General features: G+C 31.5%; 2 protein-coding genes across 3 annotated transcripts in view; one reads left to right on the forward strand and one right to left on the reverse strand.

The window, feature by feature from the left end:
* Positions 1–3,721, forward strand: part of LOC8282878 (beta-galactosidase 6) — a 33,036-nt gene extending 29,315 nt beyond the window's left edge. For both annotated transcript variants that reach the window (XM_048376608.1, XM_048376609.1), the window contains exon 18: positions 3,416–3,721. In XM_048376608.1, the coding sequence (XP_048232565.1) occupies positions 3,416–3,578 (163 nt within the window). In that variant the 3' untranslated portion in view covers positions 3,579–3,721. The remainder of the gene's footprint in view (positions 1–3,415) is intronic.
* Positions 3,722–5,034: 1,313 nt separating this feature from the next.
* On the reverse strand, positions 5,035–14,881 carry LOC107261546. Its single transcript, XM_048376610.1, has 10 exons — positions 14,332–14,881; positions 13,811–13,908; positions 13,686–13,731; positions 12,149–12,231; positions 11,962–12,026; positions 9,243–9,304; positions 8,059–8,118; positions 6,923–6,955; positions 5,397–5,462; positions 5,035–5,319 (listed from the first exon to the last, which is right to left on the reverse strand). Exons 1-10 carry the CDS (start codon positions 14,815–14,817, stop codon positions 5,275–5,277), a joined length of 1,044 nt encoding a protein of 347 aa, XP_048232567.1. The 5' UTR covers positions 14,818–14,881; the 3' UTR covers positions 5,035–5,274.
* Positions 14,882–17,482: the final 2,601 nt, after the last annotated feature.

Consider the following 17,482-nt stretch of genomic DNA (forward strand, 5'->3'; position numbering starts at 1 on the left):
TGTGTTTTAGGGTTTACGTTTCCTATGCCTTTCGAAATGGAAATTTTTTTTTTATAATGAAATTATATCATTTAGTTTGGTAGAGCTAAAATTTAACTAAGTAAATTAACCAATCGAATTGAGTTTGTAAATTATAATAATCATTCGAAAAATTTATAAATTTAATTGATTTTTGTGCTCATTATTTTATCAAGAATATATATGATAAATATTTATTTGAGCTTGAATACAAGCTTACTTAAGCTAATTTGAATTTTAATTTAAGATTGATAAATTCTCAATTTTAACAGCAGTCGAACTTAGTATTTTAACTAGGACTGAGCACGGATCGGTCCAATTCGGTTATTTATAAATCACCAGTACCATACCAAATCTCGGTTATTTTAAAATTGAAGGTACCAGTACCGTACTAAATATAAAAGGGTCCAATACCGTATTGTACCAATTTTACGGTTCAATACAGTTCGGTTCGGTACTATTTTCGATTCTAAAAAATTTAGAAAACACAACTTTTATCTCATCTTTAATCAAATATATTTAGAGAAAATATGATTACCAACCTAAAAAAAGTAGCATAAAAATCTGAATTAAAATTGCAATCACATTTTTGAACAACTTGTTTCGTAATTCAATCACTTGCAAATATAATAATTCATTTAATATTCAAATACAAACCATTAAAATATATATTACTGCTAGCATAAAAATATTTTACAGATGACAATCACTAAAATAAATAAATTTACAAATTTTATGTAGCACTAAAATACATGTCCAAAATTAGCAAAGGAATGTTATTACCTCCCCTCAAAATTAGCACTCTACATTTAATCTTGGCATAAGGGACTCACCAATCTCAGGATCTTGAATAATTTCTACAATAAAAGTAAAAAATAACGTCAATAAGACTTAACAGCATCAATAATAAACAAACATATGTAAGAAGTAAAGAAATGTTACCTGACTCTATGCTTTCAATATCCTCTATTGATTCTTCTAGTTGGATAGGTTTATTTGAATTTCTAAGCCAATCTTGACAACAAATGAGGACCTCCGCTGTTGTAGGAACTAAAGAACTTCTATATTGTTAAAAGATGTTTTGACAATTTTTTCTCAAGTTTTGTTTGATCCTTTAAAAAAAAATTAAATTTATAAATATAATTTAATATTTTTTTTATATTTTAATATTAATTTATAATATTTTAAAAGTTAATAAATTAATTATTTCTAAATATTTAATTTTTAAGTTTTATTAGTATAATAATATAAAAATTATTTTTAAAATATTTATTTCTTAATTTTAATATTTATATAAATTAATACTTTTAGTATAATTAATATTATTATTCTTAAAATAAAAATATTATATAATTAAAAATTAATTTATTAATAAATATAGAGTAAATAATATTATATTTATATAATAATATCTTTTTATAATTTTTACTAATTTATATAACTTTTTATTAAATTAAGTAATTTTTAATTAATTTGTCAAAAATTTTCAATAGTAAATAAATTTTAAATCTAGTATTATAGTATGTATACTAGATTACTAGTATCAATATAGTATGTGACATATTAATATATATAACTTATATTTTTTATAGAGTATAAAGTATATTATAATATTATAGTTATTTTTAATATATATTATTTTTTATATTTCGATAACAATTGCTTGAATTATATAAATGATAAATATAAAATAATTTTTTATAGAGTATATGTATTATTTTTTTTAATATATGTATTATTTATATAATATAAATAATTATTTATAAATATATGTAAAAATTTTGGTTCTACGGTTTGGTCCGAATCAGTACAAGACGGATCGGTTACGGTACGGTTACGGTACGGTTTTTACTAAAGAACCAGTACCATATCATAATAGTAAAAAAATTCGGATCGGTTCAATTCGGTTATAAAAATTTTCGGTTTTTTTGGTTATGGTACTTTTCGGTACGGTTATTCGGTTCGAGCGGGAATCACCGAGATCCATGCTCAGCCCTAATTTTAACAGTAGTCAAACTTAGTATAATATAATGAAATTTAATAATAAAATAAATAAAGTTTGATAAAATTAAATAAAATATTACATTTCTAGTTATTATATCAAATGGAGTTCACTAAGTAGCAATTCCCCCTGAAACTTGTTAGCCAAGTTCAAATCATTCCAAAACTAATTTCTTGGCCCAATTGCTTCACACATTTGATAAATTGGTCGATTCACTCCAAATTTAAGAAAGTGGACTTCCCACAAGCTATAATAAGCTATAATAAAAATATATAAAATACTATTAATATTAATTTTAATTTTTTCCATCTTTAATCTTTTTTTTTTCTCTTTCATTTGTTGGTGAAGTGTTTTTCTCAAAAAATTAAAAATCATTACTATACAAACCTATAAAACATTTGAATCATATATAATTTGATTCACATTTTACAAATATATAAAGAAAACAGAAAAACTATTTCAATATAAAAACTCACAGAATTTCTTTCGAAAAAATTACAGAATTAGATAAAAGAATTGAAAAAGAAAAAAGAGAGAGAGCATCGTCGTTCCAAACACCTCCTGCTCTTCATCCACTGCCACTGCCACCGCGACAGCCACCATCATCTTCCTCCACCCTCTTTATTTTCTCTCTGCTATCTTCACAAACACCATCTCTATAAGAATTGTCTCACTCCTCTTTCCACTATACCCAACAATAACAACAACGAAATAAAAACCAACAGCAGCAACGGCCTTAACATTCGCAGCCACCTGCACCGCCACTACAACCACCACAAACAGCCTCAACAACCACAAAAACACTTGCCTCTTTTGGAATGTTGTTGTTAGAGAGAGAGACGATGAAGAAGAAAGAAAAATCAAAACTGAGACCAAAACGAAGATTGAAACACAACTTTGATTTTGAGTTTAGGTTTCAAAATTATTTAGGATAATTGAATAGATTGGAGAATGAGAAAGAAAGAAACATATTTACATTTTATGTATCAATTTTTATTTTATTTTATTTTTGTAAATTCATTTATATTGAATTTTTTTTTTATTCTTTAACAAGCCGTCACTCGCACACAAATTCTTAAAGCTGATAATGGGGCAAACTGACAAGTTTATTATATATTAGGAGAAATTGGGCCAAACGTTTTGGGGTGATTTGAAATTGGCCAACAAGTATAGGGGGCAAATTGCTACTTAATATTGAGTTTACTCCATTCTGCTCGATTATACCCTAATAAGGCCTGTAGTTAATTTTATAAAATCTAGAAGTTTAATGAATGAATATATGGGAATGGGATGTTAAAATGCATATTAAATTATCTTTTTTCGTTAAATTCGTAATTAAGTAAACTCATATTACAAGAATTTAATGTTATATTATTTCTTTTTTGTTTCTTGTAGGTATCATGTTCCTCGAGCTTTCCTTGACAATTCCACCAACCTATTAGTCATATTTGACGAATATGGTGGAGATCCGCTGGGTATTTCATTGAACACAATCTCCGCCAAAAGTTTACGAGATAATATCTTTAGTAACCATTTCCTCAATACTTCAAAGGAGTAGGCTCATCTGTTCTAAATATTATTATAAATAATGGATTAACATATATGACACTTCCTTTCTGTACATTCAATAAACTTTGTTTCCCCTATTCGGCCTACAGAGAATAAAATAATTAATCTATATATTTACTCTATTTGTTTTTATTTTTCTGTCTCAGTCAGATGCTTTCTTTTTAATTTTTTCTATTCTAAAATTTATTTGTTAAAATCACAACAAATCTCATCTATCCGCCCTTAAATCATTAACATATAATATATATTAAAATTCAATTGATAACTTAAAATTATCGAATTTTTAATTTAAATAATATCTCCAATGTCAAAATCTATTGAATTCTATTTTCTAAGAGTAATTATTTTTTCCCTTATAATTTTTACTTAATATACAAGTTGCCTCTTTGTCAATTTTATTATATTAAATTTATTTTATATTTTTTACAGAGCTAATTATTATCTCATTCCGTTCAAAGACAATGTAGTCAAAAGATCAAATTGGTAATATAATTTGATCCTTAGACTTCTTATCAAGTATTGAAATCTACCAAAATTATTTTTTTATCAAATTCGAGTCAAATTTTTGTTTTTAGTATAATTTAATTCTAATGTCTATTAAAACAATTATAAAAACAAATATTTCTAATTATAAATATATATTCTATTTTAATAATTCAAGTTAAATTACATACTAATTTGATAATATTACTTTAAATCTAAATATTTTTTCAAATATTTAAATTTTTAAGATTAAATTGTGCTAAAAGTTAGAATAAGTAGAAATAATTAATTATTTTTGTTAAATTTTAAAATCAATTCATTGTAAAAGTAACAATTACTACCACTACAACTAATAAATTCACTTTAACATAATAAAAGAATCAATTTTGAATGAATTTCAAAAGTTCAGACTAAATCACATATATATTTTCTCATTTAATCCTCTAACTGCATCGGTTTTAGATGCAGAAAGCTAATATTTAATTTGGTAAAAATATATCACAAGTTTATTAGAGTAAAAATAAGAAGATAAATAGTAATTATCTTTTTTAATCAAAATGTTGACATGCATTTAATCAACAATTTTGATTTTCACCGAATCAGTACGCATGGATCTAGTATTGCGATCGACAAAAACGCGTTTAGAAAAGGTTATTTTAAATTGGACTTTGGAAAACTATTCTTTTTAAAAAAATTAATTAATTAATTCTTTTCTAGAAGTAAACTTGACAAATGCAGATTGTCAAAGATTTTAAAAATTAACCTATTGAATCGAGAAAAATCTAAACCTAATTTTTTAACATCCATCAACAATCTCAAACAGGATTTTGCTCTTTCCCATTAAGGTCTTATATAACGGAGTGAATGCACCAACTATAAACGGCATAAGTTGGGCACAATAAAACAGAGAGCATCTTTTGAGTAGTCAAGTGGCTACTTTCCTTTTGAGTGAGCACAGTGAATAAGGCAATGGTGATATATCTAATAATAGTTGGCCAAGATTCATATCAAAAGCACTTCCTCATAGTTCAATATATTTAGCTAGCAAATGGCCTATGTACAGAAACAAAGAAATTACCAAGTAATGTTCTTGCAACTCTTTACATGTTTTCCGGGTTAGATACTTTCAAAGAGTTGTAACTAAAAGCCACTTGAAAGGAAAAGTTTTAAAGATTCTACTCAGATTAACACCAACTACCTGGTCATCTTTCACCCATCAACGATTCTAGAAGAGCTGCTTCTTCCTCCTGCAAAAAGTGACATCAGAATCAATAAAAGCTTTTCAGCATGGAAAAATCAGCATCTACAAAGACAAGCTACACACCACCAGGGCATTAAATTCAGTATCCTCATCAATGGCACTTATGATAGCAGGGTCCTCCAAGAGATCCTGTTTCCACACAAGAACCAGACTCAAAGAGTTATCAGAACTTAGCTTCAGTTAACTTTAAATCATGTAACCTCAAATTTTTCAAGAACTTGCAAACGAAATTGTAATGCATGCATATGCTAGTGCAGGTGATTCTCTTGAGTGAATATTTTTCATCTTTTGCAAATGACAAAAGCACATAATCAAGAGAGTCCAACATGCTAATGTCAGTGATTGGCGCCAATATGGAGAATAACTAACTAGTAGGCAAATGAAAAATGATAGCAATATGATGGAGAGTAATGTCTCCATAACTCAGCTGAATGACAGGATTCAACACCCAAACTCTCTTTTTTCCATGATTCCTACTGGATGGTTTATTTCATTCTTAGCCTCTCAATAGGCACCATAGTTATCTTTGTTCTGTTCTGAAGCTAAAATGAAACTATTCACCAGTAGATTTTCAGATATGAGAGCATCATTTATTAACTGCAATGAAATAACTTTGGATTTATCCCTCAAAATTCATAGATATATTTTGCATTGTAATCCTCAAACTTCAATGTCCTACTACAATCAAATTTTCTGCCATTTTTGCTTAACCATGTGTGAGAAAAGATCCAGTCAGGCAGGGTATCTGCCAAACAGTGAGCATAATCTAATTACAATACAAGGCATCATGATAAGAGTTGGGAATAATTTTATGTTCATGAGCTATAGATATAATTTTTTAACATAAGGACAATAACTTTTTCTTATCCATGTGATTATTAGTGCTCACAACAAAAGAAAATGAGGTGCATTATTATCCTAACAATATATCCATGGAGAAATTCCCAACGCCATATTGGAGGAAATACTTCATGGGGGGTCTACAATTGAGGATCACATTACCAAAGAGCTAAAAGTTAAGGGCTAGGCTCAGAACTGTTCCAACTGCAAATAATCTAAGTTTTGAACATTTCCAACTTTTATTTTGTTTGAGCTAGTGTGCATGGACGTGTGCAAGAGACATTGCTACTACTAAGCTGCCATCATAAATCCTTCTAACTTTTCAACTTGGCATTGAATTCTCAAACTTATACTCTTATAAATTCTTAGGCCCTATATATAACCTGAGCACATGATCAAATCACAGACACATTGGCCAATTGTTAACATGGTTGAAAATGACGAGTTCAGAATATGCAGTTAATTAGTTGTCAATCCAATTGCAAACATTTATGCAAGCATAACATATCAGAGAAAGTAGAAATGTTCATGGTCTTTCATCAATAACCCCCCACTATGCACATAAATGGCAAGCATATAGAAAATATGAGTTGCAATTTTTGGAGAAAAAAGCATGTCATCATATAATATCATTTTCTAGTATGCCATATACCATCATTTTAACTAGAGAACTCATTCCTAATTCAGCAGATGGAAAACTAAAGGAAATGCAAAAGCAAAAGTATTATGTGAGATTGTATGTTGCTTACATCATCAGCAATTTGCAGTTGTCCATTTTGATCCTGCACAAACAACATCTAATTTTGTAAGTTCCACTCTCGACATAAGAATGGAAACACTCCCTGTTCTTCAGCCAATTGAGTTCTGGATATAATTCAGCCTTTTGTAGTATGTGATTAATAATTAAAAACTACTAGTCATTATAAATGGCTATAAATCAAGCTTCAAAACTATAAGAGAGAGATTTTAAGCCTTAGCATAATCAGGTCCATGATACTGTTAGGTTCCAAACTTTTGTGGTGACCTACCAAGATTTCGTAACAGTTTCTTAGGTCAAGTTCATGGACATATAAAAAGTGGCCATATTAGATGCTCTTTGTAAATGAAGTTGGCCAAAGTCAGATTTAAAGCCAGTTTTAGTACAAAAATGATCTTCTGCAACATTTTGGCTGAATATACTTCTCTATGGACTCATCAACTAATGTAACCCACTTAAACTCTCTTGTAGGTTACATCATGTTGGAGAATATAATCCCACATGAGAAAAGTAATAAGAACATAGAGTGGAATATACGTGGAGTAGATTGGATCATAGCACAAGCCAGTTGGTTTTGTGTAAGGTGAGGCTGCAAAGCCACTTATATGGCCACTGATATCATTTGGCCCAATACTCTCATGGTCCATGGAGTTTCTACATAATATCAAAGTTGAAGATGGCTTAATGGCTAGATGATACCGGGATCGTATTTAAGGACCTGGAGTTTGGATAACAGAGAAGTCTAGACCTGTTTGTTGACTTAGGGCCTTAAAATGTAGGCCTAGGTGTGTTTGTGATGGACCTCTAAAGTAGGCCCATCTTTGGCAAGTGACAACTGGTCCAAGCCTAGTTGCACTTGAGGGGGAGTGTTGGAAGATATAATCCCAGATGGAAAAAGTAGAAGAGCATAAAATGGAATATATGTGGAGTAGGCGAGGCCTTAGCATAAGCCAACTGGTTTTGTGCAAAGTGAGGTTCCAACTCCACTTGGTCATTGATATCATTTAGCCCAAACACTCTCAAGGCCCATGGAGTTTCTACACATCAAATATTCTGAAAAGAGAATATGAATGTCCTAGTGAATAACGATTAATCAACTAAAATTGCAGTTCATTGTTCTATTATTACCTTGACAGCAACGAACAAAAGTGGGTCGGATGGTGTATAAATCATGTAATGAGCACCATCCTGCATAAATAAACACAAAGAAAGAAATCAACTCAATTTTAAAGGGCAATGCAAATCCATAATCAATGTTAATATGAACACAGATTCTTAAAAAGGGTCATCATCTGTTGTAATGTAATAGCTTTGGGCATGCAACAAAGAAGTTACAATTACACACTTGAGCCCTAACCATAGCCACTTCATGCTAAAAGCAGAGATCTGCGGATATCCCAGCTCAAGATGTCATATTGATTATATATAGATAGAGGGTGTTTCACATCCACAATAAAAAGGAGAGAGAGAGAGATAAAAAACATGAGAATTCCATCAATTGGTTCAAATTAAAGTAGCTGCAGAACTAATAACCAAGGCATTCTTGCAGGTGAAAATTCTAACAATTTTGAAATTTTATTTATCATGAGCTGATTGAAAATGAGTTATTTGAGCACATGAGATACTATTTGGAGCCACGTTCAAATCCAAAGGTTTCATATCTCTAAGAAGGAAGGGGATAATGAAACCTTGAAGACAAGGAACAATTCCTTCCCTCCACTAGATAAAATTACGAAATTGCTAAAAGATCGGAGGCCAAGAAAATGCATCAAAAAGAAATTTGTTGTAGCAATAGAAAGTCAACAAGAAGTACAACAGAAGATTGTTCAATGACCAACGACAACAAAATTCCAATTTTCTTTAAGGTCAAAATAAAAGCAGTACATGGAGAGCTAGAAGACTAAAGAGACGTAGAATGAGGTGTTGAAAAGTTTGTTGCTCATGACTTTCAAAAGATAGTCCAAGAATCATTTGTGAAATGGGACTTCTGTGGTCATAATCCAAATTAGAAACATTCCTCTAGAGAAAACTACCCAGGAAAAAGCTATCTATAATAGTCAACAATACCTCCTGAACATTTGACCGAGGTTATAAGTTTGCATCTTAAGACTATCAAGAAGACATAAATAGACAAACACTATCACTGTTTCTACGAAAAAATACATATAAGCTTACATGTAGTTACCAATCATCATCTGATAGTATCAACATGCATAATTAAGAAAGAGGTAAAGAGAATGCCTATAAATTACAGATCATTATTTAAAACAAAGAGAATAAGACTATATGCTCCCAAAGAGGCTATCAATTACCAGGTGGAAGCATGTAATTTCTACACCTTCAGTTGGCAAGCCATCTACATCTTGACCATCATCTGCAACATTTTACAGGCATTGCAAGTTAGTAAAATATCTCATACAAGGGCCTCATCAAAGACTCAAATTAAAACCATTTTTCTTTTGGAGCAATCCTAGTGGCCCATGTAACTCAAGAAGCTTCAATTTAAATGGGGGAAAGCAAAAGAGACTTGAGGACAAAAAATAAAGGATGTATATGATGTCCTGAACTCAGAATGAGATATCAAAAGGGCTTTTCAAAAAAGAAGACAAAGAAAAGAAATTATTCTAGGTTTCGCAATTGGAAGTCCAAAGGAGTTGGGCATCACAATCAAGATTCCCCTTGGTATCACGCCCAGAGTTATATTGCATCACACGATCCAAAACAACAAGATTGCTACACTTTTTATTATTGCTTGAAAAAAAAATGAATAGAAAGCATTACAATAATGGGTTTTTATATCCAAATTAATCCTAAAGAGAGACATTCACATTAGAATCCTAATACTAGTCTTTGTACTCTTTAGATATGGATCCTGTTGGAATTGCTAAGATATTTCCTGATTTTAAGGTGATACTTTATAATAGTGAAATGTTATTTGGAAAGAAATGAAAATCCTAGATTTAAAAAGAGTCGGTATATGTAGTAGTTGTTGACTTGTGCTAAACTTGTTGCTATATATATGCAATGTGTTGATGAAAACTAATGAACAAAAAGAGTGAAAAAAAAAGATAGTAAGAGCTATAGAGGAGGGTTCTTGTAATAGAAAAGCCTTATATTGAAAAATGAAGAAGAAAAATAAAAAAAAATTTAGTTGTATTTTTTCAGTTTGTTGTGTTGTTATGATGCTATTGTGCTTTTTGCTTTTTTCTCCTCTCACAAATCCAACAGCTCCAAAGAAAACTAGAAGTACAGAAACTATCCTACACCAAGGACTCATATTTTAAAATAAAATAAAAGTATTTGAGAAATTCAGATAACTTGTCTTAAAAAATTTTGAAAGTTCTAGAAATATACCTCAAACTCTAAACAACCAACCAGAGATATTTTATGTAAACAAATGTTAAATAGGACTCTAAAAAGCATACAAAGTATTTGACAATATTCCAATAGACCTTCTATAACGTTTAGATATAGTTATTAAAGGCACAAAGAGCGTTAAGGGTCATGGTACACCAAGGCGTTAAGGGTTTTTGGATCGTAGGCACCACATGACCAACACAGTGAGGCACAAAAGACAAAGCCGAATTATGTTGTATTTTAAAAATAAATAAATAAATCAAACTACTTATTTAACAACATAAAACATTCAGAATCCTTGCTAATGCTTTTGAAACCATAAAAAAATTACACACATATATATGTAGTCCATTATTCTATACTCATCTCAATACACACATATATGTAGTCTAATAGACCTTCTATAGCGTTCGACATAGTTACTAAAAGCACAAGGCGCTAAGGGGTCATGGACACCAAGGTGTTAAGGGTTTCTGGAGCCTAGGCACAAGGCTGAGGCACATGACCAATAAAGTGAGGCACAAAATACAACCAAATTAACAAAACATGGGTTTCTTTCTTCTTATTCAGTTTTAATTTGATTTGGCATGTATGAGATCACCTTAAGTTTATTAATTAGAATATTAGATTAATGTTGTTTTAATCACGTAGAAGTGAGCCTCTTTAGGGTGAGTCGCCCATCTTATAACGATTAAGGTGCTAGAGCTTGAGCCTGAGAAGTGCCTCAAGCCTTTATCTAGACTCTAATTTTAAATTTCTTGATTCTTTAAACTTTGTTTTTCTAAAGTCTCCTGTCATCTGCATCACAGTATGCATGTTGTAAAGGGGAAAAATTCAATGAATAATGAGAATTAGTTCTTGTAATCCACTAGCAATTCCCCAAATGGCTTAGCTAGTACATGTCTAACAATCCATGTTGAAGACTATACCTCCTGTTAGCAGCACCAATACGCTATGCCAACAAAGACAGATAACTTTATCCGAGATGTAATATAGTTGGTCAAGTACAATATATAGTTTGTTGGTACCCTACAAAATTCGTCGTTAGTCAGGATTGGTATACAGTTATTGCACCATCATCCCTTTTCCACTTTGTTTTTGAGTTGGTCAATTAATAGACTGTAACACCACCACTATACCTCTTTTCTTCCATTTCATTGTGGCTCTGTTTGCAGATTAGAAGAAGAAAAGAGAAGGGACAGTTCTGCTTGTATGATAGAGAAGCAAGGCATAACTATAAGACTACAAGAGAAGCAGAGGCAGAACGCCGGAAACATAATGAGAAAAACCAAGATGTTTTATCCTCTCTTTTTTTCTTTTCTTTTTTTGGCCTAAATTTTGTTGGTCTCCTTTTGTATATGTTTTCAAGGCTTCATCCAGACGAGCATCTTATAGAAGGGGTAGCAAGCCCACTTACACCAAATCATGGGTGTTATACAATATCAATCTTTAAGTGTCTCAACTTATAACCAAATCTGCATTTATAATTTAAACTAATAAAACAATCTCATTGCTTGATTTATGTGTTTAAGAAATAAACAACACTGCATGATTGTTACAGGTCTTCCTAAAACCTTGAACTTAAAGGGAAAAAATATCAGAGAAAAGGGGTTGACCACTGATATACAATAATAGCTTAATAATTAAAGGAATGTAATGTAGGAAGATTACTACCTGTGCGGAAATCAAATATGTCATCTTCAGAGTAACAAAATCCTCCCCTTGCTGTATAACAAAACCTGATGGGACATCACAAGCATGAAATCCAACTGTGTCAAGCACCCCGAGCCAATCTTTGAACTAACATAAAATTTGACCCTTGAAATATTTTAAGGCTGTTACAAACTTTATTCTATCGTACCCGCTATGCACTAGGTGCATGTGTATCTTGGCCAGAGCATATGCAGCAGCTGGAAGAATTGCTTCAACTTCTTCATCACTGACCTGAAATAAGAAGCATGTAGACTTACAAAGTTGACTGAAAATTTTTTCCAGGGGAAAGGACAATAATGAAATAATGAAAAGAGCAAGAAAAAGTACATTCATCCAAATAAGCACCAGAAACTGCAACTTAATAATCTTCAAGCCAGGAAATATAAAGTTTTACCCAGGGGTAGTTTAGGAGTCCAATTTTATCACCCACAACTATAACTGCAATCACATGTTCGGTTGCCCTTTTTGCCCTTCATCCTCAAATATTTCACAAGTTTAATCAAAATTTTAGCTCCCAAAGACCAAATATAGAGATAAAATCATAAGACGTGTATACAAATTCCTCCTTTGCTGAGATATATGTCTTTCTAGCATTTTTTTTTTATTCAAAATCTCCTAATACCAAAGTTTGAAATTAAAATGAAATGTGCCCATGGAAGACCAGAACCTATGGCCTCTTGACACTATGTAAAACCTCAAGGCATAACAATGAGATTGCTATTATCATTTTGATCACCTCTCACAAAAGATCATAAAGATCAAAATTTCAAAAATCAGTCAATTTCCTCTATCTCAGCGATCAAGTTTGGATTAATAAAATTCAAATTACATTGTTAAACAGAGTTTCTTTTTATTATCTTTATGACACTAGAATAGGCAAGCATGCTATAGCGTTAACTGATTAATAACTTGTTAACTGTCTATAAGTCCACAAGTTCGTAGGCACCAGCTATTGAGTACCACGAAAACTTCCCCTAAGAATTTCCATTATAAACACAAAAGCAAGTGTATGTACTTACAAGAAATTCTTCAGTCCAAAAGATACATCATATAATAATACTATTATATCAGTCTCATTAAACTAGCATGTCAAGAGGAACCTACAACCAGCAGTGGTATATGAATTACTTAAGCTAAATGGTGTTAAGCTAAAGTGTAAGAACCATGCAAGCGCCATTGCACATGTGAAATGCTATATGGTTGTGCATGATGCCACATAAACAGAATAGCATTGCTAAAATGTGTTACACAATGATTGTTCCTATTCAATTTCCTTATCTAGATTACTACCATAAGAAGTGATAATATTTTGTCCTCCCTTCCATTCCACTCCCCTCCCCCTTATTCTCTTTATTGCAAACCTAGGGTAAGAAAAGATGTAATATTGCAACTTAGATAGCTCACTATCAAATCAAAAGAGTTCTAAAATCAAAGAAAAGACAAATTATGCTTAAATCTGATGTTATTTTAAAAGAAGAGAGACAAAGAAGAGTAACAGAAGAATCATAACCAAATTTGATATCCAGAATCTAGCGTCATTTTCCCACAGCAGGAAAGACTTGATGCAGTTAAGTTAAGAGGCAGATTTTAACATTTGCTATTTGGTGAATTGGAACGTCGCAGAGATAAAGAAAAAGAAACTCAAGACATTTTCTACTGTAGCATTAAGGGACAGAGAAACATACAGCTGACCACCCATCAATATTTGTGCTCTTTAATATCTGAACAGGCCTGCAGCAATGAATTTCAAATATTACAAAAAGATTCTACTTGATGCATTGTAAAATCATAATGGAGCAGAATTCCTTACGTGTCTAGTGGGCAGAGCAGCATGCATTCATCCCCATGTGAACTTCTGAAGACTCTTCTTATAATGCACTCTAATGGATTATTATTGGAGGAATCAACCTGTCAAAAATTCTTTAGAATTTTTTAATTCATGAACAGAAGAAAGAAAAAACACATAACAACCCCATGGTTATTATGCTAATGTAAAAAATAAAAAGGTAATCCTATCTTAATCTATCTTTAAATGAAGTTTTTAAATAACGCAGTCTTATATTACAATTCAGTAGAAATCGTTGAATGAAACAACAAGAGCTTATGGAGAAAGCAGTTAATGTGCTTTTTCTCCCTATCGATAGGAGGAAAACTTCAAAGAATGGTTGGTGAATGAGTATCAAACAAATAGCGAAGAGAGTTTGAACATTAAAATATATAAGCATGTTACTACTATTTATACTTCTGAACTGACAATTGGAACATAACAACTGAAATTTTTTAAAGAAAAAAGGATAAAATGGTTTAGAAGTACATTAGAAGATGACTCACAATGGTAGCAATCCGCTTATTAGAAGCCATGAGAACCTTCCCATTTTCATCAACCACAAATCCTGCTGGTGGCTTCGGCAGTGGCATAGTCGGATAGTACGAGTTTGAATGTGAATTCGAATCCGTATTCGTGTTCGAATAAGAATCCTCATTATTATCATCCACATATTGATTTTCAGCCTTCACTATGTCAACATCCCTCAAATTATTGGCACCAGCAGCATCCCCACTTTTGGCCCTTTTCTTCTTCTTCTTATTGGAAGAGGCTGAAGAAGAAGAAGAGGAGGAATTGGAAGAGGTTTTCTTGAGTGGTCCAGTTTGAGACCTAGTGGCTCGGCAAATGGGGAGTAGCAGCGGTAAGGTAGTGATAGTGGTAGGGTTTGGGATGGAAATTGAGGTAGGCAGTACAAGAAATGAGTGCTTCTGAAGGTGATAATTCAAGGAAAATCTGTAGAGGGGTTGAAATGTGGAGATGGAGAGTGCCATTTTTTTTAATTGATGAAGACTAATTTCTGAATGCCCTCTCCGTCCTTCATGAGAAATTATCCATATATTTAGGAAATGGATTATTAAACTTGTTAAGTCTTTTAATTTTTATTTTATTTTATTTTACTTTTATTAATTCTTAAAAATAAAAAGTAAAAATATAGAAATTTAGTAAAATAATTAAAAATATTATAATGTATAGAAAATATTTAATTAAATAAAAATTGAAAATATATAGAATTAATAAAATAAAATAAAACTTTAAAAATTCATTAAAACAAAACTAAAATAATTTAAGAGCTTAATTATAGATTTTATCATATATTTATATGTATTTACATATTAACTCCGCTAACTTTTTTATTCCTTACCTTTTTTATATTATCTACTTAAATCTCAATTTAATCACTTTTTCAATTTAAATTTTATCAATTTCATCAGCACTTATTTTTTGGATTCAGATCTCGAAAAAATTATAAAAATTCCTATAATGAAAGTTACTGTCTTTCTCAAATTTTGGAAGACTAGAAACGGGCTAACTCAAATTAAGATTGAAAACAATTAAATTAAAATTACTTTTCTATAATCAATTTAGATTTAAATGTCAAAAAAAAAAATTACAGGTAAAATTGATATTTTAGCAAGTTTAAGGATCAAATTGTCACAATTTCTTAGTCTTCTTTGCCATCAAAACCACTCGGTTATGTATATAGCCGAATTGGTTCTACACAGTACTAATTGACTATTTTTCACTATTTGACACCATTTTATGTGTATTTTTTGACATATAAACACTTAAACATATAAAAATAAGTTTCTAGAAAGTTTTTGTGATAATTATTGAGATTTTTAAAGATTTTAATTGGATATTATTGACCGATAAAGAGAAAATCTTTAAAACAACTAAAGCATATCGTTCTGATTTTTTAGGATCTCCAAAATCTTAGCTCTATAAATAGGACAATATGTCCTATGTCTGGGGTTGATTACATACATTAAGTAGCATTAATTATTAGCAACTCTCTAATTAGCAATTTTCCTCGTTATAATTTCTTTTCAGAGATAAAAGCTTTTGGAAAAAATCCTAAATATGGAAACTTTTTTCTAGAACGACAGTAGTTTTTTTAAATCTTAAGCCGCACTGATTTTCAACCTATTTTCGGCTCAACTGCCTCCTCATCTCTTGAAGCTTACAGAATGACAACCAACTTGTAAGCGACTTGAGCGCTAAACTTGACAAGATGCAAGACATGCTGGAAATCAAAGGATTGGACCCGACATATAATTTCGAGAAATTAGTATTAACAAGTAAAGACAAGCTGCCTGTAAAGTTCAAGATGCTCGAGATGAACAAGTTCAATATGACTGGTGATCTAAATGTTCAACTAAAGCAGTATATAACCATCATGGGAATTACTCAACTAAGTAGGACCCAAATTGTCAAGTTGTTTGTATTGTCACTAAAAGGACCCATTGTAAACTGGTAAATAGTTTGGAAAAATCCTCCAAAACTAAATGGCGCGATTTGTATAATTCTTTTGTTATGCAATACAACTATAATACCTAGTTAGAAGTATCAATTAGGGATCTCGAGTCCATTAAGTAAAAGCCAAATGAGTCATTCTCTGATTTTTTGACCAGATAGAGGAATAAGGCTAGGTTGATAAAAATAAGCCCTCTGAAAAGGACAAAGCTCGTATGGTGGTTCGAAATGTTCTTCCTGGATGGATCGAAAGGCTTCAGATGATGAACCCGAAGACTTTCATGGACCTATATATGATGATGGGCTTCAAGTCGAAGAAATAAAAAATGACAAGAGGAAGACTATACGAATCGGTGGAAGGCTGAATTATCAAGCTGGAGGGAGCAGGACTTTAGATATGAATATTATCCAATAATCGAGGAAGTTCTCCAACTTCAGGCAATCTCTCTCAGAGATCTTTAAGAGGTTAGTGCAGAATGACATGCTCCAATTGACCACCCTAAAAAAGCCTACTTGATCGTAATGCACTTGACTATAAACCCATCACCTATTGTAAGTTCCACCAAGCACCGGGCCACCACATAGACAACTACATCTAGCTGAAATATGAAATCCAAGATCTCATTGATGCCGAAAAATTGACTAACCCAAACTAGCCTAACACTAGAAGAAATCATTTACTAAATTACAACAATACACCATCCCCAAACCAAGTGTCCATAATCACCCCTGACTTCAGTGAAGAAGAGGTCATAAACTCTTTCCAAGACATATTCAAACTCAAGCCAAAACCATAGCCTAATAACCCATAAAGAACCTTCACCGAGTTGGGGGCACCATTTTCCGTGGTGTTTCAACATCTGAAATGAAGCGGAAAACTCAAGCCCCAATAATTGAAAAGCAGTCCTAACCTTCACAATTTCTAATATTGTGAGTATCACCAGGCTTTCAGGCATGTGATGGAGCAGTGTGACCATCTCAGGCATAAAATTCAAGACTTGATAGGCTGTGGGCAATGGCAAGTTGAACAACTTCCATAGTATAAATGTGAAGACCTATTGGGGCAGCCCTCAGGCAAATTTGATTTCACGGTCTGCTATTTGAGACCTCATTCGGTTGACATTTAGATTAAGGATATTGTGTCGAGTGGCTGAGGATCATATAATGATCAAGTGGCTTGTG

This window comes from Ricinus communis, chromosome 7, assembly GCF_019578655.1.
Source record: "Ricinus communis isolate WT05 ecotype wild-type chromosome 7, ASM1957865v1, whole genome shotgun sequence".
In the NCBI taxonomy this organism is placed as follows: Eukaryota; Viridiplantae; Streptophyta; class Magnoliopsida; order Malpighiales; family Euphorbiaceae; genus Ricinus; species Ricinus communis.

Excerpts from the sequence above, each read along its gene's own strand:
- LOC107261546 (XM_048376610.1), bottom strand. The coding sequence starts at position 14,817 with ATGGCACTCTCCATCTCCACATTTCAACCCCTCTACAGATTTTCCTTG. Across the intron at positions 12,232-13,685 it reads ATATTGATGGGTGGTCAGCT|GTCAGTGATGAAGAAGTTGA; the intron begins GTATGTTTCTCT and ends TTCTTATTTCAG. Across the intron at positions 8,119-9,242 it reads AAATTACATGCTTCCACCTG|GATGGTGCTCATTACATGAT; the intron begins GTAATTGATAGC and ends TTATTTATGCAG.